This window comes from Podarcis filfolensis, assembly GCF_964270895.1.
Source record: "Podarcis filfolensis genome assembly, chromosome: 2".
NCBI classification, from domain to species: Eukaryota; Metazoa; Chordata; class Lepidosauria; order Squamata; family Lacertidae; genus Podarcis; species Podarcis filfolensis.
Genome location: NC_139605.1, coordinates 35,542,739 through 35,570,238, shown reverse-complemented (window position 1 = coordinate 35,570,238; position 27,500 = coordinate 35,542,739). Strand labels below are relative to the sequence as shown.

At 42.7% G+C, this 27,500-nt stretch overlaps 1 protein-coding gene across 2 annotated transcripts; it reads left to right on the top strand.

Annotated features, from left to right (window-relative positions):
* Positions 1 to 210: 210 nt before the first annotated feature.
* OXTR (oxytocin receptor) lies at positions 211 to 24,516 on the top strand. Of its 2 annotated transcripts, none has more exons than XM_083599145.1 (3): positions 211 to 550; positions 8,240 to 9,518; positions 20,342 to 24,516. In XM_083599145.1, the coding sequence occupies exons 2-3, from the start codon at positions 8,600 to 8,602 to the stop codon at positions 20,587 to 20,589; spliced, it is 1,167 nt and encodes a 388-aa protein (XP_083455271.1). In that variant the 5' UTR covers positions 211 to 550; positions 8,240 to 8,599; the 3' UTR covers positions 20,590 to 24,516. The 2 variants fall into 2 exon arrangements, with proteins under 2 accessions (XP_083455271.1, XP_083455270.1); XM_083599144.1 differs by lacking the exon at positions 211 to 550 and adding an exon at positions 7,679 to 7,874.
* The last annotated feature ends 2,984 nt before the right edge of the window (positions 24,517 to 27,500 follow it).

The following is a 27,500-nucleotide window of genomic DNA, read 5'->3' as shown; positions in this document are numbered from 1 at the left end:
GAGTCTGGACTGAGGCTCCACTGCTTCATCTTGCGGGTGGCAAGCTATAAAGCTGGCGGTGCTACATCTTTTGCTCCCTGAAGCCTTTCCTTCTAACAAAGGGGAAGGGAAGAGAGCTCTTTTTGCTTAGGTAGAAAGCAAATTAAAAGGGGTGGGGTGGGAGTTTCCAGCAAAGCAAGGGGGGGGGGAGTAGACCCATTTGCCGTCAGACTGAACAGTGTAACTCCATGAATGACAACCTAAAGAGAGGCAGGCAGGTCATTCACTTCACACCAGAATGTGATGCTATAAGCAGGAAGGTGAGTGTTGCTAAACATAGAATCACGGGGCTAGAGTGATCTGGAGCTGTCACATCCAGCCTCCTGCTTTGAATGTGTGCTGCAGTTAATGTACCTTGGGAGTGGAGAAAATAATACAAAATCTGTAGCAGAGGGCAGTCAGGCAAGGTCAAGAGAAGCTGGTTGGCTTCTAACTTTTACCTTTGGAAACAAGGAACTGTATGGTAATTTGCAGGTTGCCTGTGGAAGCAATGAATCACGTGATGCCAAAGGTAAGATACGCAAATGAAATGCAAATGTCTATGTTGGTACAGTTCGGGTTATTTGTATCAGTCTGTATGCAGATCAATGCCAATTCGTAGAAACTGACTCAAATTGCACGCTTTGTTCTGAACCTGTTGTTTGCCTCTTTTTTCTCTCCTTTTCTTTTTCGCATGATGGATGGGTTTTTATTCTACCAAGGAGTAGCATGGCAGAAAAAGGAGAGAAGTGAGTAACTAAGTTTCACTGCCAGTGCACTGGATGGAGTAGGTCAAGCATGGGCTGAATATGAGGAACATGCAGAGAGCCCCAGCACAACTATGTTTAGAAGCACAATTAACTTCGTCTAGCAGGCAGCTGTGAGCATAGACACTCTAATGTAGGGTTGCCATATGTTCAGAATTTCCAAGACATAACCAGGATTTGGCTGTCGGAAACTGTGTGCGGACGGAAATTGCTGAAATGCCCAGGAAAATCCAGACATATGGCAACCCATGCTGGTAGTGTAGATTTTGGCATATTTCCTTTAAAATAGCTCAAAAACTTCTCTTTTTTGAGATTTTGCAAAAAAAATCCATTGGAATTCCATTGGGATTAATGGCCCTAGTTTGCTCATTAAGTTCGTAGGTCTACTCTGCATAAAACATAGTTAACTATCTGAGGAAACTCAGAGGCCTTCTCGGTAGTGGTGCCCGCCCTGTGGAACGCCCTCCCATCAGATGTCAAAGAGATAAATAACTACCTGACATTCAGAAGACATCTGAAGGCAGCCCTGTTCAGAGGGAAGTTTTTAATGTGTGACATTTTAGTGTATTTTTTGTCTTTGTTGGAAGCTGCCCAGAGTGGCTGGGGAAACCCAGCCAGGTGGGAGGGGCACAAATAAATTATTATTATTATTATTATTATTATTATTATTATTATTATTATCCATGCATTTCAGTAGAGAGAGAAAATTTGCAAAGATAAAACAGCATGTTCAGAATAAAAAACGTTGTGTGGCTCTTTGGGGACTATATCACTTGTTCAAACTGAGATCCTACCACTTCAGACTGCAGCTGTAGGACCACATGTTTAAATTCTTTGCCATTGCCTCTTAAACTGCTTAAATACCTAAGCTCCACTTGAACTTAACAGGATTTACTTTTGAGAAAAAAAAAACATGTACAGGATTGCTCTCTTAGGAAACTAGCCTATTATGGAAAAAGTCTTTATACTGTTCCCAGAGCTGGCCCTGCTATCAGGCAGGGTGAAACCTCTGCTTCAGGCTGCAGAAGCCCCCAAGGAGGCATACCCACAGGTGCCTTGCCTGACCTGTCACATCCGCTAGTGGTGGAGAAGTACCACCTCAACCAGTGCTGATTTGGTGTAAGATCGTATCCATTTGGGGAAGATCTCACCAAAAAAATCAGCACAATCTTGCCCAAAATTGGAGTTAATGGTGGTGTCAAGGTGCTGTCAGCAGCTCCTGGCTGGTTGCCCAGGAAAGTATAAAGACAAGAAAAAGTTTCTTACAGTCCTTTTTTATTTCAAACTTTACAAAGAGAGACTATAGAACACTGCCTCTTGGATAATGGTGTTGTCCCGAGTGCATCTCCACCCCCCTTCTCTCCCACTTCCTCTTTCATCATCATCATCATCATCATCATCTCCTCTATGGGTGCCACTAAGTGCCCTCTGTCTTCAAGCTCTTTGCTCTCCTACTTCTAAGGCTCACCGGGTTCTGGGAGATGGAGGGTCTGGAATGCTTTCTAGTGACAACGTGTCAGCCAGCTGTTGCTCTGGCTCTCCCATGGTTTCCCAACTTTCCCCCTCAACTGCCTCTGAGTCGCAAGCTCCCTCAAAACCCCGTTGTAACTCTATACTGTCTTCCTCTTCCTCCTCCCTGGAAGGGTCAGGATGGGGAGGCAGTCTCTACCATTCCTCCTCTGCACAGTCCCTGACAGCGTGTGGGCACACACTCACACACATACATACTCTCCAACATTCCTCAGATGAAAATAGGGACATTTTCACCTGAGGAATGTTGGAGGCGATGTTGCCCCTTCAGCACCTGTGTTTTTGTCACCCCTGCAGGAGTTCTCACTCCCCACAGCTGACCCTCATTGACCTCCCTTTTTTGGTGCCCCACAGCCTCCACACAAAGCATTTCCTACCAGAGAAAGGGCGTGTGCCACCACCACCACAGCAACGGGACACAAAAATACACACCCTCCACTGTCCTGAGAATAACCCTTAATCCTGATTTTATTTTATTTTGTTCTTTGTAAATTTTAGAAAGGGGCATAAGTAGACAGGGACGCACAAAGTTTTTTGTTTTAAATCAAGACTCTGCTCTGCTCCCCCTTTCTTCCCACCCATGGCAGACCTGCCCTCTGCCTGCCCCTCAGAGCCAACACATCACACAGGGCTGGGCCTCAGTGGGGGCAGTCTCTCCTCTTTGCCCACTTTCCAGCAGCCACTACAAGCTACTCAAGGTAAGAGGCTGGTAGCGGTGGCCATGCTGAGGCAATGGGATGCTCTGTTACATAAGTTTTTATTAATTTTCAACACAATTATACAATTTTATCCAAATTTTCACAAATTATCTCTTTTTGGACTTCCTTCAGCTTCTCTGGTAATCATCCACATTTACCTCTCAATTACACATTCCCTTTATTTGTATTGCAGTTTGTCCTCCCTCCCCCTTCTATTTCTTTTTAGCAATACACCTCAGTTTTCACAGTGCTTCTTGAAACCCCACTAGCGTTGTTTGCACATCACATACATTTTTCAGATATTCTACAAACTTTCCCCAGTCTTCGATGAACTTTTGGTCTCGCAGATATCTAATTTTCCCAGTTAGTTTGTCCAATTCCGCATAATCTGTCAGTTTCATTCTCCATTCTTCTATTGTCGGTATTTCCTCTTGCTTCCATTTCTGGGCCAATAAAATTCTTGCTGCTGTAACTGCGTATTGGAAAAGTTTACAATCCTTTCTCCTTATTTCCTTTCCTGTAATCCCTAAAAGAAAAGCTTCTGGTTTCTTTACAAATGTGTATTTTAACATCTTTTTCATTTCATTATATATCATCTCCCAGAAACTTTTCACTTTCTTACAATCCCACCACATATGATAAAACGTTCCTTCTTTTTCTTTACATTTCCAACACTTATTACATGTCTTAAACATTTTTGCTAATTTTACCGGTGTGATGTACCATCTATAAAACATTTTCATGACATTTTCCTTTAACGCCGTACATGCAGTAAATTTTAAATTTTCTTTCCATAATATTTCCCAATCATCAAACTATTGTAACCAAAGTCCTTGGCCCAATGTATCATTACCGATTTAACTTCTTCATCTTTCGTATACCATTCCAACAATATCTTATACATTTTTGATAAAGTTTTACAATCATTGTTTATTATGTCTCTTTGAAACTTTGAGTCTTTTTCTGCATAACCATTTTCTTTTATGTCTTTTTTAAACATTTCATTAACCTGAAAGCAATGCAACTAGTCATAAACATAGTGGGATGCTCTGTTACAGCTGCCACTGCCACTGCCATCGCTTGGGACAAACGCTGGCTCATCCACCTAGAATGATATATTCTGATAATGCAGCATTGCTGTAGTTATAGTTTCCTGCTTGGCAGGGGGTTGGACTCGATGGCCCTTGTGGTCTCTTCCAACTCTATGATTCTATGATTCTATGTAATTTACAGATTTTTTAAAAAAGCAAAGCTACTGGAGGAGGACTGGAGTGGAGAAATGGTGGCTGTGGTGATTTGGGTTCACCTTTAACCAAAACACAAAAGGCTTCATGGGAGGAGGCCTAATCTCTAGCCTTGTTTTTAGCTGACAGCTGGGAATGTTTCTTTGCTGCGCATGCTAACCACAGGTTTGGGGAGGGGGGGACAATATCAGAGGCATAGCTTTCTTCCCAAAGCCACATCTTGCTTGACTATCAGTCTCTTTCCTTGAAAAGAACAGTCTCAAACTGCTTATTTAAGGCCCACTGGATAAAATGCTTTTGTTGTACGTTTAATCGGAGTAGGCAGTCCATGGAATGTGTGCAAGGCGTGAGGAACAACATTTGGAGCAAAAAATAAATGAACAGCAGAATAATAAATGAATAAATGAAGTGACGTCTTGCATCCACTGTTGATTTAAATCGAGAAAATGAGTGCTAGTTGATTGTTGGTCAGTGTTTCATTAATATTCTGGTGAAGGAATTCTGTTCTCTGAGGAAAAAAATGTCCAAATGTAGAAGTATCATTGTCAGCATACAAATAGTTTGTGAAAGGCATGTGTGACACCAAAATGCCTTCACAATAAGGAAGATCAGATGAACCCTCCCCCTCGTGAACTAAAATAGCCCATGAAGCAAGTTGCAAGGCCATTTGGTCTAGTAGCCTCCCTCCCTAAGGCTACTGCACACATCTGCAGCAAGTGATAGAGATTGTTCACAGGACTCCATATCCCCTTCAGTGCATTCTTTCAGTGTGTGTGTGTGTGTGTGTGTGTGTGTGTGTGTGTGTGTAGAGGTGCATCTGAAGCCCCTAAATAATAGAGGATTTGAATAACAGAATCTGGTTGCTCACAGGAAGCTCAGCTGTGAGGATGCTTAGAGAGCTCTTATACATTTCAAAAGCCCCTAAGGTGGTTCCAAAAGTTTAGATGGATTCTGCTGAATCTATTTGGTCCAGCTTCCAAGTTAGTAAACAAATAAGTGTCTGCAAATAAAAACTTTAAAACTAGTAAGAATCTGGAGGGGAATTTCAGTGGGCTGGTGGGAACTCCTGCTTCACTTATCATGGGTACCAGTCTGAAGTCTCTTTGAATATCACCCTAGACTGATCTGTATGTCCTGCTGCCTCTTCCCCATTGCATCACATAAAACCAGAGATGAAAATAAGAAGTGAAGGAGCATACAAATGCAAAATTGCTTTCATAATTTATTTCGAAAGAAAAAATTAGGGGTTGGGGTTACAACTTTAGGATTTTTGCAGGGAAGTCAATATAGAATTCAAATTTCCTTTGAAGTTGTCGGTCTCCCCCCATCCCTCACCTGTCACAAAACACTTGAAGGCATTTGGACTCTTCTAAACAGCATATAAACCCCTAAGAGCTGGATCCTGTCCCTTGTCTCTCTCTTGTCAGTAAATGCTGTAAACAGGAAAGCCATTTTTCATTAGCGCCTGACATTCTTTTATGTAGTCTGATTGTCAACACAAAAGGAGAGTAATTAAACTGCAGCTCCAATCCAGCCTAACAGATGGGGCTCTCCCCCAAAGCTTTTACCACACAACTAAATTGTTACTTCAAGAAATCAACATCTAATCTATTCACTTCAAAGAGCGCCCATATCCCCCCCACCCTACTTTTCAAGCTACGGGGATGAAACTATCTCCTTGTTAACAAAGAAATAGGGAAAAGACAGGAGGTGCAGCTGAACCAAAACATGTACTGTATGCTTTTCAGTTAAATTGGAGGGGAGAGGATTCCTGCCTAAATTAAATAATTAAGGGTGGGAGAAGAGATACCCAGGGAAAACTCAGAAGCATTTAGTGCAGAACAATATTGGGAAGAGCCAGAGAGGTAAATTGGGAAATGACTGTTGTGACTCAGAGGAATGCACAATGTACCCAAATGCACCCAAGATTCTTCTCACAGCACAGCTGTACTCCCCCCCCCCCCGGCCAAAAAGCTAAAAAACCACGGAGTTTAAAAAGATCTTTGGGGGATTTGGTGTGACAGCTGTTTAAGCAAACACTGTCACCAGGACTAGATTGGAGCAAAGGTTGTAAGGCAGATTACTCAATTTTGTGAGCTTTCTGACAAAGCCAGAAAAGTGTCACTCAGAAACATCGACTCATTCAGGCATCCGCAAGGCCTGCCCTCATACCTCTCACAGTTCAAATAATTACCGTCTATCTTGCCTCTGAGGAGATAATGTGTGAAGTGCCACACCTCTTTACCCCGGCTCTTGACACTTGATATGTATATTTGTAGGTTCCACCTTTTTTGTGAATGTCAGTTCTAAAAAACCACACAAAACTTTTAAAACTGTGTTTTATTTGCTCTAAACTGCCCTTTGACCAGTGCTATTTTTCTAGGAAAAGAGGTGCCAGAACTCACTCACCTCCCATGTTCTCTTATAATGGCAATGGTGTCTACCTGAGAGGAGTCAGAACTGAGTTCTGGTGAGTTCTGGCTGAAGAAAGCCCTGCCTGGGACCTTAGGGTTAAGGACAGGTAATTAATAATAAGAACAATAGTAGCAATAATCACTTCCAGGTCTTTGGAAATGTAAAGTTTATGTGATGAAATTGATCTTTACCTGGAAGGTGCAGTCACTTATCTTCTCCTCAGTTCTTTGCTCACTGTTTTCACACAGTGGTCCAGGGAAGTGCAAGAGCTTTGCCTCAGGCCAATGGAACTTTTAACTCCTCCATTTTGGGTGGGTGAGTAGCATGCCACCTCACTATCATCTTTTAAAAACACCTTTCAGTTTTGACAGCAATTTGTCCTAGAGCTGGCTTTGCCAGTAGGCAGAGTACAGTAGTCACTTCCAACAGCTTCATGAAAGGCCAGGAAATTGTCAATTATTATTGTGGTTTGTTTGCTTGTTTTTGCTCTCAGGGAGAGGTGCTTATGTCTATTTCTGCCTCAAGCACCAAAATAGCCTAGCGAGTCTTGGATATTATAGATGTCAGTTGGTGGTGTACCCATTTGCTGTTCTGCCTCAGGCAGCAAAACATCTTGGGCTGGTCTTGCATGCAGCAAAGGCACAGTAGGGATTTGTGTGGAGAGGTGTTAGCAAAAGGTAGCTGTTTCCCCCCCAAATCTGGACTCATAGAACAGATTTTGCTGTTCTTTGGGTTCTGGCTTTGCATTTTTTCCATGCCTCTTAAGACACAGCTGTGTGTAACTGTGCACATCTAAAACTAATTTGGAAAGCGGTCCTTGTTGAGTGGAATCTCAATCGGGTCTCTCCTGAGCTTTTAGTCCCTCGCTGCAAACGAGAGCGAAGCGGTGGCCTATTCCGCCACCTAATGGAAAAACAGATCTCCGCAGTGTTTAGACAGTAGCAGTATATTTTGCCCATGAATGACTCTGAAGGGCTGACTGCAGCCTCCGCTCCTCCTCCACCCCCCTCCCTCCACTCTGTCCTCCTGGATTCATTTGAGAGCAAACTTGTGGAGCAGCTGGATGTGTCACAGGGATTAAACACTCACCTGAAATCCTTGGATCATCTCATCTGGAGAAGGGTAGCTGGAAATACTACATTTTAAATGGAGAAAAGAACTCTACAGCCAATGAGTTTCTAAAAGAAAGGAATGAGTTAAAGGTAAGAAACAGGATTTCTTTGCAAATAGGAAAGTCGTGTTTAGCAACAACAGATAATATGTGCAAGTGTGTAGTTCTTATTTATTTATTCTCTCCCTTGATCTGCATGTACTGATATGTTGGAATAAACACCGCAGCTCCAAAGGGACTCTGTGAACCAATGAGCCAATGGCTCATTGTTGCATTAAAGTAAACTGGAGCAATCCATTGAAACAAACTGAAACGGTCCTGAGATTGAATGAGTGCCCTAGTAATACAGCAGCATTCTGGGAAGGGTCCAGCACTGAGAGGATGGCAGGGATGCAGGGTGGTGATTCTGATTTCTGGTAAAAACACATTTCCATGCTTTTTCTGTGACTGCTTTAGGAGCCCAGGAGGAAGAGGGTCGGGTAATTTTGAAGGTAACAGGAAGACAGAGCTGGCTGCTTGGACCTTTCCAGCCCCAGACTTTTCCCAGGGCAGCTAAGCCTGCAGAGAGAGAAAAGCCACTCACAACTCTTCTCCATGTGCAAACACTAGTGAATGACCCAAAGGGAGCGAAGTGGAGATACATCTAGGAAAGAAAAGACCAAATGGGAGCAAAGGGGCGTTGCAGAAAAAGGAAAGCAGAACTGAAAGGCCTGGTCCCAAGGAAGGGAGAGCTGTGAAGGGGACTGCAGCTCACAGAGAGAGGCTCCCAGCCTCAGATCAATCTAGCAAAAGGCACTGGATGGGAAGCAGTCAGCCATGGATACTCTCTGCTTGTTTGCAAGTGACCCATGGATCTACAACTGCTCCTTGAGCAATTCCAGTGTGGAGAACCAGACGTCCCAAAGCAACAGAACTCACGTGAAGCGGAATGAGAACGTTGCCAAGGTGGAGGTGGCCGTGCTCTGCCTCATCTTCTTCCTTGCCCTGACTGGAAACCTGTGTGTGCTGGCGGCTATCCACACGACCCGCCACAAGCACTCCCGCATGTACTTCTTCATGAAGCACCTGAGCATCGCTGACCTGGTGGTGGCCGTCTTCCAGGTTTTGCCTCAGCTCATCTGGGACATCACTTTCAGGTTCATTGGGCCAGATTACCTCTGCAAGTTGATCAAATACCTGCAGGTGGTGGGGATGTTTGCTTCCACTTACATGCTCTTGCTGATGTCCCTGGATCGGTGCTTGGCCATCTGCCAGCCTTTGAGGTCCTTACGTAGGAGGTCTGACCGGTTGTCTGTCCTCCTCACTTGGATGGTGTGCCTTCTGTTTAGCATCCCACAACTCCAAATATTTTCCATGCAGGATGTGGATAATGGGGTGTTCGATTGCTGGGCAAATTTCATCCAGCCCTGGGGACCTAAAGCTTACATCACCTGGATAACCTTGACTGTGTATGTTATCCCTGTGGTCATGCTGACCATCTGCTATGGCTTGATCAGCTTCAAGATTTGGCAGAATGTGAAGCTAAAGACCCTTCATGAGACCAATGTGAACTTGACCTCTAGGAATCCCCATAGAGGCACCCTCTCCAGGGTCAGCAGTGTCAAACTCATTTCCAAAGCCAAGATCCGGACTGTCAAAATGACCTTCATCATAGTCTTAGCTTTCATTATGTGCTGGACTCCTTTTTTCATTGTGCAGATGTGGATTGCGTGGGACGAAAATGCTCCAAAAGAAGGTACAGTCTTCTCTCCTCCTTTCCCTGCCTATACAAGCTGTGTGCAATGAGTATAGAGAATTGCCACCCAATAATTTCTTTTTAAAAAATAGAGGTATCTCAGTTGAGTTCATTATCAACCAGCTGATCTGCAGTGCAATGTGAAATAAGATATGCAAGAGGTATTTCAGCAACAATAAATCAATAAAATAAATCGAGACATGTTAAGATGGTATGGCAAGAAGACCAGCTTACTTACTTGCCAGAGTGATGATGGGGTGGAGAAGGTTGAGATGTAACCCTGGGAGACCTTGGCCATTCTTTATGTGACCTTGGGTATGTTACATGGTATCTCTCTCCCTCACTGCCTTGCCTGCCCAAATGAGGGACTTGGATGTTTTGAAAATGGGGAGCAGGATAGTAAGACATGTGAAGAAAGAATGAGCAGCAGGAAGGAGAAGAATGCATTTATAGATCTCTAATATATTATGGGCTTCTTTATTTGTTTGTGTTTTTTTTAGCAAGGGTAAATGGTTTCCATAAAGCAATATAAAATGATCATAAGAAAACACTGGTATTCATAAGAAAATGCTGGTGGATTCACAAAGACACTCTGGGTTCACCCTGAAGTGAGACCAAATGATAAAAAGAATTTTGTGAATGGGTGGCCAGCTTGTCAGTGACTGGCGAGTTTAAAAGCTGAATGGAGGGCTGACAATGAGGTGTCTCCCGTGCTGTGAACTGAGATGACCAGGTGCGTCTTCTTGAGCAATGACAAAATTACAGCGATTGGGTTCCTTTACTGAAACTAGTGGTTGTAAAAGCTTCTAAAAGCTGCCTCTCATCTGCCCACAAAGGTTGGCATAAGTGATCTCTTAGCATATGGATAAGATGTCAGTTACTGAGTGTCTGTGATCCTCCCTCTCCAAATCTTAATTTGCCCCTCTGTGTCAGGGAGGAACTTTATGTACACAAAGCCTGGAGGTTCCAGGTTGTTCCTCTGAAAACCACTGCCAAAAGCTAATGAGCACATTAGTGAGGGGTCAGTGGACCCCACCCCGGGGGCTTGGTTCAGGATTAGAGCTATGAGGGGAGACACTCATTGCAATAGGAAACACTCACCTCTCTCTAAATGGGTTAAGGCTACCTTTCAGAATTCTTAGCCATGTAGCATTTATCCACCAGCAGCACACAGAAGAAAAACAACAACACTCTGTAGAAAAGCTACTCAAGGCTATCAACTACCACACATGTGTGCTTGTCGTTTGATCAAGTGGCAACTTATGTGTGAATGATTAAACCCCACAGACAGAACTCACATGTTGCCTCACATCACTTCAAACCCTGATGCTCCCATGTAAAGGCATGGGGGGGGGCTCCTGTGGGTTCAAGAGTGATCATACAGGGGGGTCAAAAGCATATTCTGCTGCCCAACCTGAACCCCTTAATAGGACATCAAGAACTGCTCCAAAATCAGTGTCAGTTAGGAATGAGGGGTTTGGAGTTACGTACCTAGAGCATGCAGTTGAACATTTCCAAGGCATTATATGCACACACACACCCCTAAAAAAAATATCCACCTGTTAAAACTCAGGGGGTGGGGAACAATTTCCTTGCAAGTGAATATAGGCAAATGATTTAACACTAAGATTTGCTGGGGATGATGAAAGCTAGGCAAGACTGCATGCTAGTTAGCTGTCCCTCTCTGTACTAAGAGACCCGTAAGGTATCTTCCAGTTCTGTTATTTTAAGTTTTCATAACTGATGTCACAGCCGTAATATCCTATACACCTAGCTCCTGTGGTCTAAACTTGGTTTCTTAAGCCAGGAATCCCTTGCGTGCCTAGTCCAACCCCCCCCCCCAATTTTCTTCTTTTTCTTTTCAACAACAAGCATCACCAGGATACTGCAAGTAAATGGAGGAGTAGGAGAGGAGAGTCTTGCTTAACCTCTAACCACTTCCCCATTCAAATCTTTTCCCCAGTTGATTTTTCCCCCCTTGTGGGGGAGAAGATACATGCGCTACTTGCTTATTTGAACTGAGAGCCGATGCGCTGTGGGTGACTAGGATGATAGGTTTGGGTGTGAAAAACCCAGATTCATCCCTTAGCCCATGAAGCTTACTGAGAAAGGGACACTTTTGCCAAGAGACTTTCTCTTTGCCCAAAGCCTATTTAGAGGAAGAGCGTGATATGAATGCAATGAAATAAATATCAGTGCCTATGTCTGAGTACCAAGTATTGAAGCAAGATATTCTCTAGCCTTTCTTTCCTGCTACATACATACTTCTAAAACTATATCCAGGAATCAAATACCTTCTGCTTGTTGTTATCCTGGAAGCCAAATCCCAATTTTGGGGCAAGTACTCTTTGGTGAAAGAACCCCAGCAGGGCTTTAACACTGCAAAACATGCAGTGAAGAAAAGTGTGGAAACATAATCAGTAAAACATTTTCACAGGGTCCTGAATCCCTACCAAAAGATACTGCTTTCTCCAACTGGCAAACTGGCATAAGCCACTGGCCAGCCAAGGCACAGACCGTCCTGGAGCAGTTGTTCAACCCAAGTACTTGCATAACACAATGTTTGTTGGGTGGGGCTTCTGTGACAATTATAGCCTTAGCTCCTTCAGATCAGCAAGCTCTATCCCCACAGCATGCCTTGTCATGATTGGGGAGATCCCAGTCCTTAGCTGTTGCCCGAGGAAACGAGAACCAGATTGCTGCAACCTGTTAATACCTGCTAATACTTTCAGGGAACCAAATGCTTCTTGTAAATAGCAACAAATGTTTCCAATATCTGGTCTGTTTCTTTCAAGCATCACAGGAAGACTGAAAGGTTTTTGTCAGGCTGTCTGAAATGATTATCATTGTGTGCATACACTGCTAAGTGAACCAGAGGGACCTTTGTCTTATTCTTTACCGAGAGCATTGTTTGAAAACTTTTTGCACCTCCGCTAGCAAAAACAGAAATTGACAACCACAACTTTATCTGCAAAAGGTGACAGAGCATAGAAAGCGTGGACTAGAGAGGAAACAGTAGGTGGCAAAGAGGAGTGAGAATTGAGGAGTGCAGAGAAACCACTTATCTCTCACCAGAGATAACAGTAAAATGAAAAGTGTGGAACAAATTCAATTGGGAATAGGAGTGATAAAAGGAATTAAACACTTCCTGGTATTATATGTCACCTTTTGAGCAATGTTGTTTCCCCCACCCCCATGAAGTTTTCTTATCTCTGATAAGGTGTTTTGTTAGCCAAAAATTCTAACAGAGTCCTAAGCTAAATGTTTCCTTGAAATGTTTTACCAATTATTCCAAAAGTTAACAAGGGTGCAGGGCAAGGAAAATGGGGTCTCTTCATCTTGTGGTTGGCCTTATACAGGGAACAAATCAAGGGCAAGGAACTCCCCGCTTTTGTCATCCTTAAGGCACATGAAATACCAGTGCCACTTTCAGAAGAGTTACCGGTATTTCAAAACAATGGGCTGAGGCATCACTGTGTGCTTGCGCAAAATATATTGGAATGAGCGAATGGCAACCTAGAGACTTCGTTTGGTCCTGAGTGGCAGCCTGCTGTTCTAGATAGTTCCCTCTAGAACTGAAACAGGGGATAAGTTCATAAATCTGGGGCTGGTTCACACATGCGTTGACTTGTTTACTCACCATCTGATGACTCACAGCTGTAGGTCAAGGCCAGAGTTTGCTCCCGTGACAGTTTTATGAAGGATACTAGTGTTCAATCCTGATCTTTCATAATCTGGTAACCATACTTGTCTCCATTACACAGTTTAGTGAGAGCCAAGACACCCATGGAGAATTTTGCTGCTTAGAGAAGCTTAAAAGCAGGGAGAACCTCCTGGCAAACTAGAATCCAGATGTTGACAGACACTTTATGATCTGTCATTTCAGCTATAACCTAAAAGGAGAGACATTAACAATACTGCACTCGGGAACCTTTGGAACTTTCACGAAACTTAATTGCTCATTAGGCTTTCCTGACAAGTATTCTTCAGCAGTTCCTATTCTGTTGAAAACTGATGATGAGTAAAAGCCACATTTGTGGCTTATTTTTTAGGTGCTTTCCTAGAATCTGGACCACAAAAATCATAGATGGCTTGGTTGGAGCACTGGGGAAAAAAACCAAAAAACTAAAGCAATGTAACAAAAACATATATAAAATAGTTACATACAATATATAGGATCAACTAATAATACCTACAACATTTGTGTGTTTTAGAGGATATAGAATTTACTCATTCAGGAAAAGTATCTAAGAAGATGATCACCTAAAGAATGAACTTACAGTAGCTTTCAGGGGCTACATGCCCTGGACCAAACACTAGATAATGCAACCAAATTCTATTGACAATTTAGCTAGTGAAACTGCCTAAAATTAGCTTTGGGGGACTATCTGCTCTTTACTTCACTAAAGACATGTGTACTTTGTTTAGTGTCGATCCAGGTGACTGCTGGCATTTGCATTTTCAAGGGGAAATGATTTAAAGTAGGGAAACAACCACTATTGTTCTTTATCCTGGTAGTCGTAGTTGCATCTTGAAATCTGTTTTGCGCCTAGCGAGACATAATATAATTAAAATACACAGAGTTAATTTTTTTACAGACTACGGAGTCTGCGGCTTTTACATCATGCCAAGTTTTCTCCCCCATGCCCCCCACCCTCCCCATCTCTGCTTGCTTGCAGTTTTCTTAACTGTCAGTCTTCCATCCTTAAAAAGAGTTCCAGAAAACTTGAAAGCCTGCACACTACTTTGTGACATTTGACTTGGTCCTAATAAAGGTATTACTCTACTATGGCTATTGGATGTTTGTCTAGAGATGTGAGGTATTAAGTGGTGGTGGTGAGTTGTTCCTTCAGTGCATCAAAACGATCCACATTGTGTGCAGAGTAAGCTGAGGTGACATGTTGTTGATCCTGTATTTTGCCTGTGCTTGCAAATATCGTACTTGCAAAGCCATTAACTGGAATTCCAAAGGCTGTGTTTCTATTTTTTTGCAAGAGGGGAGGATATTTCAACAGGCAATGGTTATAAGAATGTGTTTATTATGTGTTTCGTGAATGGATGGCATGGACCACCCCACTGCCCACTGTGTTCCTCTCCAGTGTGGATGCTGTACCAGGGCTCTGGTCAGCAGGGCTTGCGGTTGGAAAATGGCTGAGAGGTAAATCTATAGCCAGAGAAGACATGCCTCTTTCTTCTCCCTGATAGGACAGATAAATAACAGCTGGGGGAGACATACAACTATTGACAGTGATGCTTTAGAGTTCCTTATAACTGAAGAGAGGGCAGGGGAGAGGAACATCAATGAGCCTGACTAGAGTTCCAGTGAAGCCAAAACCCAGTGGAGAGAAGGTGATCAATTCTGGCACCTCTCAGGTGGGCGCTATTGCCATTATACAAGAATAAGGGAGGTGTTCATGGGAAGTTCTGGCACCTCTTTTTCTAGAAAATAGTACTGTGAACAATCCAGTGGTTATGGCTATTGTGCTCTGGAAGAAAGGGGTTGGGGGCATGGATGCAGTACCCTTTGATGTACCCCTGCCATATGGAAGCCCAACACAGTCGATAGCTATTGTTTTGCTTTCTATTGCAAGTTTGCAAGCCGATCCTTTATAATTACCAGTGCTTAAATCCATATTACAAGAATATGAATGATTCAAGGAATTAATGCAGAGAGGCGAAACGGTCAAGAAGAAAGATCCCTAAGACTGCCATCTGAACTGTGGACTAAATCCCACAGATTTACCAGTAAGTCACATGGCACACGGTGACATTTTCAACAGAGACAACAAGATTAGGATCACGCAATAACTTTCATTACAGCGCTTGTCAGAGGCTGATATGCATTCAGTTGGAAAGGTGTATGTAAAGTGCAAAAGCTAACAATCCACCAAGCGAAGCACTCTGATTAACAGAGGCATGGCTGGGTCAGGCGTTTGGAATACAAAAACCCATTTGAGAGAGCAGCGCAATGAAAAGTTTCCTAATGAGCAAAATGTTTATCTTCCAGTCTCCAGATGTAGAGCTGTAAAGAGCTTTTCTGGGCAGAGTTGCTGTGCCCCTATATTAACAAATGTGCGTCAGAAGTCTTGATACCTTCCCCCCTGGACTCTTTCAAACATAATAGCTTTTTGTCTAAACATTTTAGATTGCTCCCCCCCCCCATGTAATCTAAAAGACGCTGTAGCCTGCAATAACCTTTGACCCAACCTCACACATACGTGTGGGTGTCTGTATACAATGTGGATAGCCAAGCTCATCCTGCTATCCAGAGAACGATTAGGACATGGTTAGACCCCAAGCTATGTCAAATTTTAGAAGTCCCCAGCATTACCAAAAAATAAATAAAAAAAGTAGTATCCCAACAGAAAGCGCAATGAAACTAGAACCCTCTGTGTCCCTTCCAAATCTACAATTCTATGATTCTATAACATAATAAACATTTATATTTACATATGTACTGGTTCACATGCAAGGATGTAATTAAAAGCTAACAATATAACTAAAACATGTATCTTTCAATAAGTCTATTTGCACATGAAATACCTTTAAATGAAAAAAAAAAGCTTGTGGGTATCTTAGCCTATATGAAAACTTAATGTACAGTAACACAGAAAAAAATTGCACACACAGTTTATCAGTTACTAAATAGAAGAGACAGCGCAACTGTGTGTGGCCTGCTTTATTCAAACCTTTGTTGTTGCTTAAACCAGAGTTTTCCTCTGTATTCCTCCATCCCCACTTTACTCAAACTTCTGCTGCTGTTTAAAACAGCCCCCTTTTCCCCCTTTCACTGTATTGCCCTTCTCACTGTACTGAAACTTTTCTGTTTTCCATTTGTCAGCTACCTCATGTGTGAGAGCTAAAGAATACAGAACCCTTAAATATCACACAGTACTATACTCAAACCTCTGCCATTGTTTAAAACCACCATTTCCCCTCTCAGTTCATTCCATCCCCTGCTTTATTCAAACTTCAGCTGTTGTTTTAAACCACCACTTTCCCCCTCTCAATACTCATCCCTTTTTGCTCTAATACCATGGCCACTGCTGTTGTGCAAGCTGCCTCCTCTTTTGCTCCCCTCCCCTGACTTCATGCAAATCCAGGATTGTGATGCAGCACAGCAGATGTTTTAACTGGGGCTGCATAATGACAGTATTACATTTTATTTATATATGAAGAAACCTAACCTACTACATTTACTATAAAACCTATGTAAACCTTTGTAAAAGGAGGTTGCCGGATATGAATCTTGCCTTGGACCCATAACATTGTGTTTGTCAGGATATTATGCTATTTTTCTTAGTTACACAACTCATATTGAATAAATTAGATAATATTGCAAGTCTAATGAAAATGCATGAGCAGTCTCTGAGCATTTGTAGTGGACCAAGCAACAATGGGAATGAAAACCCTTCCTCTTATGGGTCACTGTTATATTAATATACATCTATCTAAGTTAATACCAGAACTGGGGTACTCAAATGTCAGACTCATGTGACCAAGAAGAGGCAGGACTATATATATGACTTTTAGTGAATGGAGTTGCCAGGGGCAGAAGAAATAAGCCTGTTTCTTTTCTCCCATGTGAAAGGAAAGATTGCATTCACACTCAATGGCAAAGATAAAGGACAGCACCTGAAGAAACCTGCCTTTCATGCATGCTGCTAGGTGACTCAATCTTCACTTAAAGGGGTTGTGTGTGTGTGTGTGTGTGTGTGTGTGAGAGAGAGAGAGAGAGAGAGAGAGAGAGAGAGAGAGAAGAGTGGAACCTCGGGTTAAGTACTTAATTCGTTCTGGAGGTCCATTCGTAACCTGAAACTGTTCTTAACCTGAAGCACCACTTTAGCTAATGGGGCCTCCTGCTGCCGCTGCGTGCTGGAGCACAATTTCTGTTCTCATCCTGAAGCAAAGTTCTTAACCCGAGGTACTATTTCTGGGTTAGTGGAGTCTGTAACCTGAAGCGTATGTAACCTAAGGTACCACTGTACATGCATGCATGTGCAATGCATTGCACAGGCCCAGATACCCAGAGATCCCTGTAATATGCAAGCCCTCTGTTCACACAAACACATACCACTCAGGGAATTTTGCTAGCAATAGCTAAAACCATTGTTTGCTTTGTGATTTATTACACTTCAAAGGCAAGACCCCACATGAGCTCAACATACCTCTTTCTTGGCAGATATAGGGCATCTGAAGGGATTTATTCCACAATGAATATGGGTCACCTTTAAAAACAAAGCGAAAACATTTTAAAGCAAGCAGGACCATGGCCCTGGCATGTCTAGCTGTTGTAAGGGTATGCCTGAGGCAATCAGTTAGGATATTAAACGGCAGCACTAGAAGGGTAAGCAAACACAACCCATCTGGCTTAGCCTCCTGTCCAAACAGGATGGCCATTTGCTTGGCAGCCTCTCACAGATCAGCCTGTAGAATCCAAAGCACAGTGTTGCTACTGAGAAAGATTCAGCTGAGGCAAATGAATGGGCAACCTCCACTCCAGGGGCATTGTGCCTCTGGAAACCAGTTGCCGGGATTCACAAGCGAGCAGAATGCTTGCAGGCTTCCCGCAGGCATCTGCAGAGCTGGCCCAAGACATTTTGGCACCTGAGGTGAACTGCAAAATGGTGTCGCCTGCAACCCGGGAGGAGTGAGTGACTGAAAATCTACACTGGTAGAAAAGGAGGGAATCAAATCAACCTTACCCGACAGTTGAAGTGGGACTCAAAGGCCATCGCGGGGGGGGGGGGGGAGGGACCCATTCTGAATCCAGCCAGGCATGTGCAGACCCCAGGAGACCCCAGAGGCAGCCCTCACTATTTCCTCCTTCGGGGTGGGAGAAGAACAACAGTGCCTCCTATTCACCAAAAGGCAGCATTGGCAGGTCTGGCCTCCAGGGATCACGCTGCAGCCATTGCTGCCACCACGGCAGTAGTGGCGGCGGCAGCTGACGCAGTCCTTGGAGGCCGGATCCTGCTGCCAAATATAGTCATTATTACCCACACTTTAACCAAGTATATGCATTTTAGTAAACATCATTTGGTTGGAGAACTGTATCACAAAATTCAGATAAGTGCAAATTTTGAAAGAAAGCTGTGCCTTGGTTTGCATATTGTTTCAGAAAGTGCAAATTGGGTTGACTTGTCTCACCTCGCCTCACAGGTTGGCTGGTCCTGGGCATCTGGTTGACACTGTGAGAACAGGATGATGGACTAGATTGGCCATTGGACTGATCCAGCTGTTCAGTGTTGCAACTTATACTGTCTTTTTGGGGTGTGTGTGTGTGTGAGAGAGAGAGACAATATGTTATATAAACAACCTTTCCTGTGATTTTTAAATACTTTGTCATGTTGGAAATAGGTGGTTGTGGTGCACGACGGGCCTTGTGTAATATTGACACCTAAAAGAAAACTGAGACTGATAGAATTATATTATTATTATTATATTACTTCATTACATTTATATGCCGCCCTATACCCACAGGTCTCAGGGTGGTTCACAAGATAAAATTACAAGATAAAAACACAAAATACATAATCAAAATATAAACAGAAACAGCCAAACAACCTCTCCAAAACACATAAAAACAGGTAAAAAATTTTTTAATTTTGTAAAAAAGATTTAAAACGCAATTAAAAAGCAGTTTATAAGAACATAAATAGTACTCTCTGTTGGGCAGCAGCAGTCCTAGGCCCTGCCCTAGGCCTGGTGGAGAGAGGCAGGAGCAGGGCCCTCAGATCTCAGCAGTCTGAAAGTTGACGTTGATCTCAATGTCCCCAGTTATGCTTTTTGAGTAAGACTGGACCCTGCCAAATCAGACCTCACAGAAAGTGCAACTTATTCATTAGTTGCCAAAAAGTCTGGTAATTTTAAAGAGTAGTTAATGAATGGGAAAGTTCCTCCAGCCTTTTCCATTTTTTCCATCTAGCATGCAAAGGGAGTGATTCTTACAGGAATTATTTCCTTGAACATTAAACAGTTGAAAGCAATCATATTGTAATTACTTTTCAGTAACACTTTTACAGCAGCACAAACAAAATAATAGGCCATAAATCCTATGAGATAGCACAAACACAGTTTGGGCTTTGTAATAAAAGTTTAGTATGATTAGTGCAGTGCCAAAACCTGACCTCCAATTTCCTGAAAGCAAAGAGTAGGGCGATGATCGGAAGGCTTCATTTTACTTTGCACAGAATGCTCTCTCAGTGGGTTATTTTCACTCACATTTTATTACTCACATTTTACCCTAGTATATGCATTTTTGTAAACATTATTTGGTTGGAGAACCATATCACAAAATTCAGGTAAGTGCGAATTTTGAAAGAAAGTTGTTCTTTAGTTCACATATCATTTCAGGAAGTGCAAATTGGATTGACTTGCCTTAAATGCAAACTGAATTGAATTTCATCCCTAGTTCAAAGTAAATCAGACTGTTGGCATCTGCTAAGTGAAACGTTGGAGAAATCCATGCCTAAAAATGACATGGTAACTGGCTGATTTTTCTCTCAGTAGTAGCAATGATGGTAGGGTCGGTTTACCTCTTATCAATTTCTACACAGTTACCATGTTCTAGTCATGCACTCAGGATCATGTCATATTTTCTTGCTTTCCACCTCTTTAATGTCATTGAAAGTACTGCAGGACATGCTGGGCTGAAGGAGGGCCAAAGCCGGGCATTTATAACACCTTCCAATTTGTTTCTGACCCTTCTGGCATGGTGGTGGGAATATGGGCCCTTTTCCCTCAGCAAATATTGTGCTGTAGCTAAAACTTCACAGAATTGCACACTGTTTGTTTACCTGTGATGCCTTTCTCTCCTACAGAAGTGGCGTTCATCATCACCACCCTCCTAGCAAGTCTGAACAGCTGCTGTAACCCCTGGATCTACATGCTTTTCACAGGCCACCTTTTCCATGACCTCTTGCGTCGCTTCCTCTGCTGCTCCTCTCGGTACTTAAAATCTCGGCAAGGATGTGACCTGAGCGTTAGCAGGAAAAGCAACTCCTCCACCTTCGTCCTGAGTCTCAAAAGCTCCAGTCAGAGGAGCTTCACTCAGCCGTCCACAGCGTGAGGAGGAGAAACCCAAGTCCTCCAAGAACTGTGCCACAACGAGATGGGCAGACTGGCCTTAGTGTGTACATACTTAAAAATATGAAATAGAGGTATACAGGAGTGTTTGGATGTAAATACATATATACATATATATAATATATTACATAAAATATATTAAAATGTGTGTATGATGTGCAGGGTACTCATTATTTAAGGAGCAGGATAGCAGAAAGACAGCTATAGTCTAATAGTAGTTCACAGAAAGGATAGCTCAAGGTTCTAGTGCTGTATTTTTAAAAGACACAATGGACTCCACAAGTCATTGAAGCCATAAGGCAACATCTGCCCACAGATACAAAGTGGAGGACAACTCCTCTTTGAACACTATTAGAGCATGGGTCAGATAGAAGTGGAGGCGTTTTAGGAGACAAACTACACTTGTAATAGAATAACTATCTCCCTGCCCCATATTAACTTTTCAGGCCAGGGGGTGAGATCGAATGTGGAAATGCCCACCACAAAATGAACTTTCAGATAGAGATGGGTTGATCAGCCTAAAAATGCTCCATGCCATTTATTCTTGCCCCCAAAGAGCAGTTTGCCCCATTGCATTTCAATGTTAATGTGTATCTTTTTAAAAAAATCAAAAATCAATGCAGAATTAAGACCTTTTTTGATTTGGTGGTCTGAGCAAGGGAGCTACCTTTATTATTATTTAAAAAAAAAATTAATTGCCACTTGGAGAAGCTTGAAACCAAATGACTCCTGGAAGTGATAGGGGCATGATAACATCCCATTGCTCACAGACTTCTAAAAAGAAATAACTGCAGCAAAATAAAAGCAAAATGGCTGTCCCCAGGATTTGTAGTGGAGACACATTTCACCAGCTGCCAGCACTGTCTCATAACTAAATGCCATTGCATGCTGACAATCATGGACTGCAAGATATCGACTACCAAGATATCAAATATTATTTATTTTGTATTTATATATATACCACTTAATGCCGAAAAGGGAGGGGGGAGCTTCTAAGCAGTTCACAAAGTTTAAAAGCAAGTTATACAAACTGTTAAAATATAAATATTCATAATTAAAATACACAGTTAAGAACAGGACACTCAGGTTAAGAAATCAACATAAGCTGATGCATCTTCAAAAGCTGTTAGAATGCCAATGCAGATGGGGCCTCTTATATTTCAGCAGAAAATTAATTCTTCAACACCAGTGCTACTAGTGAAAAAGCTCATCACTGCAGTCCCACAAACTGACGGTCATCAGACAGTGACCAGGCTAGCCAGGTTCCTTTTTTAAAATTTAAATCTTAATGCCCTTACCAGGCAGTGGAAGGGAAATCTGGGTAAATCTGTTCCAGAGTTGCTGGGGGCTTTATATGTAAATAGCCCTGGCTTGGTGGCTAATAGGCAGCCAGTGCAGGTTCTACAGTACAGGTATGATATGGTATCCACTGCGTGGATTGTGGCCTTCTGCAGTAGCCACAGCCTCCATACCAGCCATAAGAGAAGCCCTACACTGTGTACATTGCAATAGTCTAAACATGAGGTTACCAATGCATGAATCACAGTAGCCAAAGTATCTTTGCCAACCCAAGGAAAGATAGCCAACACTGATTGGTAGGTGGTTTTTGCCCCCTGGGATTCCATGGACAACTATGGTTCCAAGAACTGTTTACCAGTTCTTTCAGGGTGAGTACAGCCGGCTCCCTTGGCCAGTAAAGCGAGATTAGCGCCACAACCCCAGAGTTGTCCGTGACTGGACCTAATGGTCAGGGGTCCCTTTACCTTTACCTTTACAGCCTCATCTAGAACAGTCAAAGTCCTCAATTCTAGGATCTGGGGGCTACTCACCTGCAGTCTCTCTCTCTTAACAGAGCTCTGGTTCACTTTATTCATCCTCATCCAGCCCACTACTGCATACAGGCACTGGTTCAGCTGCTCCACTGCCTCTCCCGACTCAGATTTAATTGAACAATAGAGTTGGCTGGCACAGTGATGGCACTGAGCCCAGTTCTCCTTATGACTGTTCCAAGCAGCTTCCTATAGATATTAAAGAGCCTTTTGGGATAACATAGTGCCTTGCCGCACCCCACAACTGAACTGCCAGGGTGTAGGCACTTAGTGCCCCAATGCAATTCTTTGAGACAGGCCCTGTAAGTAGAAGAAAAACCACTACAGAACAGTGCCTCCAACCACAAACTCGCAGAGAAAGTCCATGAGGATACCATGATCAGTGTGGTATCAAAAGCCACTGAGAGATCCAACAGAAGCCACAAACATGGTTGCACTTCCTCTGTCCCTCCCCCCCAGAGAAGGTAAAATATAACTGGATGCCAAAAACAGCATTCAGAGAATATTCAAAGAATATCTGAGCATCCATCAAAACTACAAAGGAGGATTTTCCATCCAAACTGGGTTCACTTCTAGAGATTCTCCACCTGCAGTCCTGCAGTATCCATATCACATGTTTCCACTGCTTGCATGCATTTAGTTCTGCCACTTTAAGGCAAAGAGCCTTTTACATTACAATTCTATGCCATCTACTCAGAGATAAATCCCATGGTGTTTAATGGGGCTTGCTCCATAGTTTTAGGATTGCATCTTTAGTGGCTGGGGATAAATCTGAGGATATCTTAATTGTTGTTTTTAATCTGCATTTGAGCAGCTTTTCATTTTTGCATTGTAAATGAGCCAAAAGGATGGGGTAGGATAGACATTTTAAAATTAAATCATGTTAATAGCAACAAGCCTAATTATCTTGTCTGAAAGGAGAACCCCAGCAATGCTTCAAAACAGATGTGAACACTGGCTGGCTGGCTGGCTGGCTGGCTCCAAAGTACTGCAGCTTTGGGTTATCAAATCAGTAGGATTTGATTCAGACATTTTTCTTTTAACCTTTTAACCTTTCTGTTAGTGAATGGAAATCTGTATGAATATTGCATAAGGTCTGAGCCTATAAGTGCTCATTTGCTTGACAAAATGCATTGGATAGATTGGCAAGAAATTCCCTGTCTTTTTCAGAGCTTCATCAATGTGAGAATACCACTACGAGTCAGGAAAATCAGTGGTGTCATTCAGGAGTAATTCCACTGAATACCATTAATAGCAGTAACAATTTTCAGGCCTAGTCTTACATACTGATGCTTTTTTTTTTTTTAAAGTATCCTGAGAATCCTTATTAAATGTGGAAGTTGGTCCATCTGTTTCAGTGGGAGATCTTAAAGCAATTCAAGAGCTTAAACGTCTTCAGAATTAAAGCTATGGGTTGTATACTAAGAACCATGAGCAGCAAGCCACAGAAAGAAGCTAGCAGAAGGGGCCTTTTCTATTCATTCATTCATTCATTCATTCATTCATTGATTCATTCATTCATTCCTCTCTTCTTCTGCTGGCCTGTAAAGTGTCTCCTGACAGCTGGGGAACCTTTCTGAATGGCATGGGATGGAGTAGGAAAGAGGATTGGCCAAAATCAGGCACAGACACCTTGGGTGGAGCTCTGCCCCATTCCATGCTGTTCAGGAAGGTCCTCCTACTGCTCTCTATAGGGGGGGAGGAAGGAAAGGGACAGTCTGTGGACTTCCTTCCTGACAGCAGTTCTCAGGATCCATCTCGGGATCCATCCAACACATTGTTCTAAAAAGCTTTACTTAAGGTCGAGACTTACTTCATTGTAGATAAATTTGATAAATATTATGTGGCTATAACTTCATTGCTGTGTGACTCATGCAAGTACTTTAAAGAAAAAAAGATTTTATGTAAAGATTTGGTTGTGTTCTTTAATTTGAAAACATGGCAAATAAAAGAAATGGATGGAAACCCAAGGAAAAACAAACGGCAAAGCATATGTAAATATAAAACCGTAATGCACCAAGCATACATTATGCCATGCCTTATTAAACAAGCACTCATTTTTGTATTTATTGAAACAGTCATATGCTTATGGTCTTTTTATTTTCCCATTAAGATTTCCAGGTCCTCTGCATGCAGAGAAGGTAAAAAGGTAGTCCTTTGACTATGGTGGGGGCAGGGGGAGAGCAGTGAAGAAATGGGACAGCGGGCAAATGGGGCAGGAGTTATTGGCTCAGTTGTCTTAGAGTTTTTAAAACTATAGGATCTCAAGGTATTTGGTTCTGTTTTACAGAGCCTGAAAATCAATGTGGAAGCCAAGTTACAACCAACATTGAAAAGTGTTTCTCATTTGACTTGAGATTGAGGCTGGACCAAATAACAAAAACCAAGTGACAGTAGTAACTCCTAACTCTGTGGCCTAAGGGTTGGTTGTAGGATTAAAGGCCCCCATTCTTGGCATAGTACTACAAATGCTGCTGTTGCTGTGCAATCCTCTGTCATGGTTCCTCATAACAGTCAATGGACACTAGAGAGGTTAAAACAATAAAGCTACTTACTGGACAGAGCTCAGAGGGTTAGGATACAGATGGGCAGCTTGAAAAGTAATGACAGTGTAGTCCAGCACTGCCAGAGAAGGAAAGGAGATGAAGATGAATAGGAAAGATAACATAGGGAAGTTCTGACAGCCAGAGGAATAGTCCATTTGCCTCCGTAAACTACCAGAACACCTGGACCTTTCACTTGCTGTCATATATACTGTTACCGCTACTACGACTGTCATCAGTTTTAACAGGCACTTGGTTTAGATGCCAGGTTGCTATTACAACCATAACTGTTCTTCATAACATGTTCTCCTGGAAACCCAGTGGTTTATGAGCTCCATTTTCAGGCCAACGGCCTATTTTGCTTCCTCCAAGCAACCAGTCTCTTCACCAAATGGCTACTACCACTTAACAGGGAAGACAGGATTCCCACCCCACCCCCACCCCCACCCCCACCCCCACCCCCATTGTTCCTCCTTCCATGCCACAAACACAATTCTTCAAACTAAACAAGAAGGTCCTTTATCAAGGAATCTCCACAACTGGAAACACACTGAACAAAAAATATGGGCAGGCATAATTTAGGCCTATGTAAGATGTGAAGAAGCTTTATGTGTGTGTTGAGGTTGGTGGTGTATGGTGTGTGTGAGGGGAGTATACAGAGAAACATTTAGTCATGTAAGCCCTCAACTCCAGTGTGTTGTCCATGTTTATCACCTCTGGAAAGACTAAGCATAGTCTAACACTGGAAAATATTCTTTCTTTATTTTTTTTGCAAATGGGTCAAGTATTAGAGGGCGCAGCCGAGTGTGTGCAATGAAGTTACTTTGCATTTAATTTTCATCTGCTTACCCTGTTGCCTCTCGGCACTTTTATCCCACAGCACCAGGTGTCTCCCGAAAAATGTGTGTCGGCATCAAGCATACCCACAAATAGTAAACAGGGCCTCTGAAATTCAAAGCGCGTTCTCTCCACCCCCTGCTTATCTGAGGATGGAGTCCCAGATGTTGCTTATGCTCATTTTTCAGGATTCATGTTAATTAGCATGAAGATAGTTATGTGCATTTCCTTGCCAGTTGGTCGGAGCAGAATGATCACTGACTAATTAGCATTTAGCATGCCGCGACCATGGTTTATTCAGTATTTAGTTACATTCTCAATACCTTCACTCCCAAGGCAGTTGTGCTGCCTTCCTCCTAGGTGAGGGGAAGGTGAGTGGAGTGGTGTTTAACAAACCTGCAGAGACCAGGTAAGCATGCTTCCTACGTCATTTGACAAAGAGTTTGGGTTCTGCATTATTGGTCAGGTATCCGGAACAGTAAGTTGCTTCCCCTAGGGTAGCAATGGAGGGATAGAACGGGCTGATTTGTGACAGGTATAAGCCCTTTTCCAGGTATTATTGCCCTAAAAGAAGAGCGTAATTGCCACCAGGTTTGCACAAATTCTCCAACCTCTTGAGCCTTGTGGTGAGCCTTGTGTATCAGTGGAAGCTCCATGTGCTGTTTACTGAGAACCCAGACTTCTCAAACTGCACACAGAGCCTCCACAGATGTGCAATATTCCATACTAACATTTCCCCAATGTTGTAACTTTACCATTGACAAGTAATGGCATAAAAATATATCCTCCTAAGATGCGTTGAGCTCCTGTCCTATGGACCTGCCACTTGGCTATTTGTAACCTGTGCATTGCCAAATTCTCTGTTCTTAAACAGTTAACATTAGGAAGCTGAATGGAAATAATGGGGAAGAAAAATACATAGCAGAAAATGAGCAAAACCACTTTCCATAACATATTTTTTACAAAGCAGCACATTCTGAGATAAGGTACAGTGAGCAATTGAAATTGCATTCTCCTGCATGGAAATGGGCCACAAATACTTCAGCTTTGAGTAGTGCTTAGCTAGCGTTTTCATTTGCATCCAACTCCTCATATTATCTTCCATTACATTTTTGTATTAAATGAAAAGAAACCAAATAAAGCACTTGTGATAATAAAAACTATTGAGAAGAAAGATGTTTTCAGCATGTAGTCGATGGACATCTTTTTCCAGGAAAGAGCAACTTTCCAACAAATGCTTTCACTTCAAGCATATTTTATGGCCAGGGAGCACGTCAGGATATGGAGGGCAGCCAGCAAAGTGCCCCTCTTAAATTGCTGGACAGTCCAGACTTGATGGTGGCAGCTCTGCAGTCTACCCTAGGCAGCCCAGACCCACATTGCCCCTGGCACAGCATCACTGCAGGACATTGTGGGTAATTCTAGCAGTGAACAGCTTCCAGATCTAGCCTCCCAATGTAAGGAGCCCGGGTTCAGTGTCAGTACTGGGGCCTTACCATCTGCCCATGGATTCTGGATGTTCATACCATTTATGGAACCCTTCTATAATGAGCTGGGGGAATGGGAGAATTAAGGGGAGCTGAAAAACTGGATGAGGAAAAAGGAGAGACAGATCCTCCTGCTTCTCTCTCACAAGACCACAGCACCTGCCAATGGAAAATTAAAGGAGTCTTCCAATTCCTTTC

What these genes read in the sequence shown, in the direction of transcription:
- OXTR (XM_083599145.1), top strand. Translation starts at nt 8,600, where the DNA reads ATGGATACTCTCTGCTTGTTTGCAAGTGACCCATGGATCTACAACTGC. An exon ending in CGAAAATGCTCCAAAAGAAG is followed by an intron (nt 9,519 to 20,341) that starts GTACAGTCTTCT and finishes TCTCTCCTACAG; the next exon opens with AAGTGGCGTTCATCATCACC.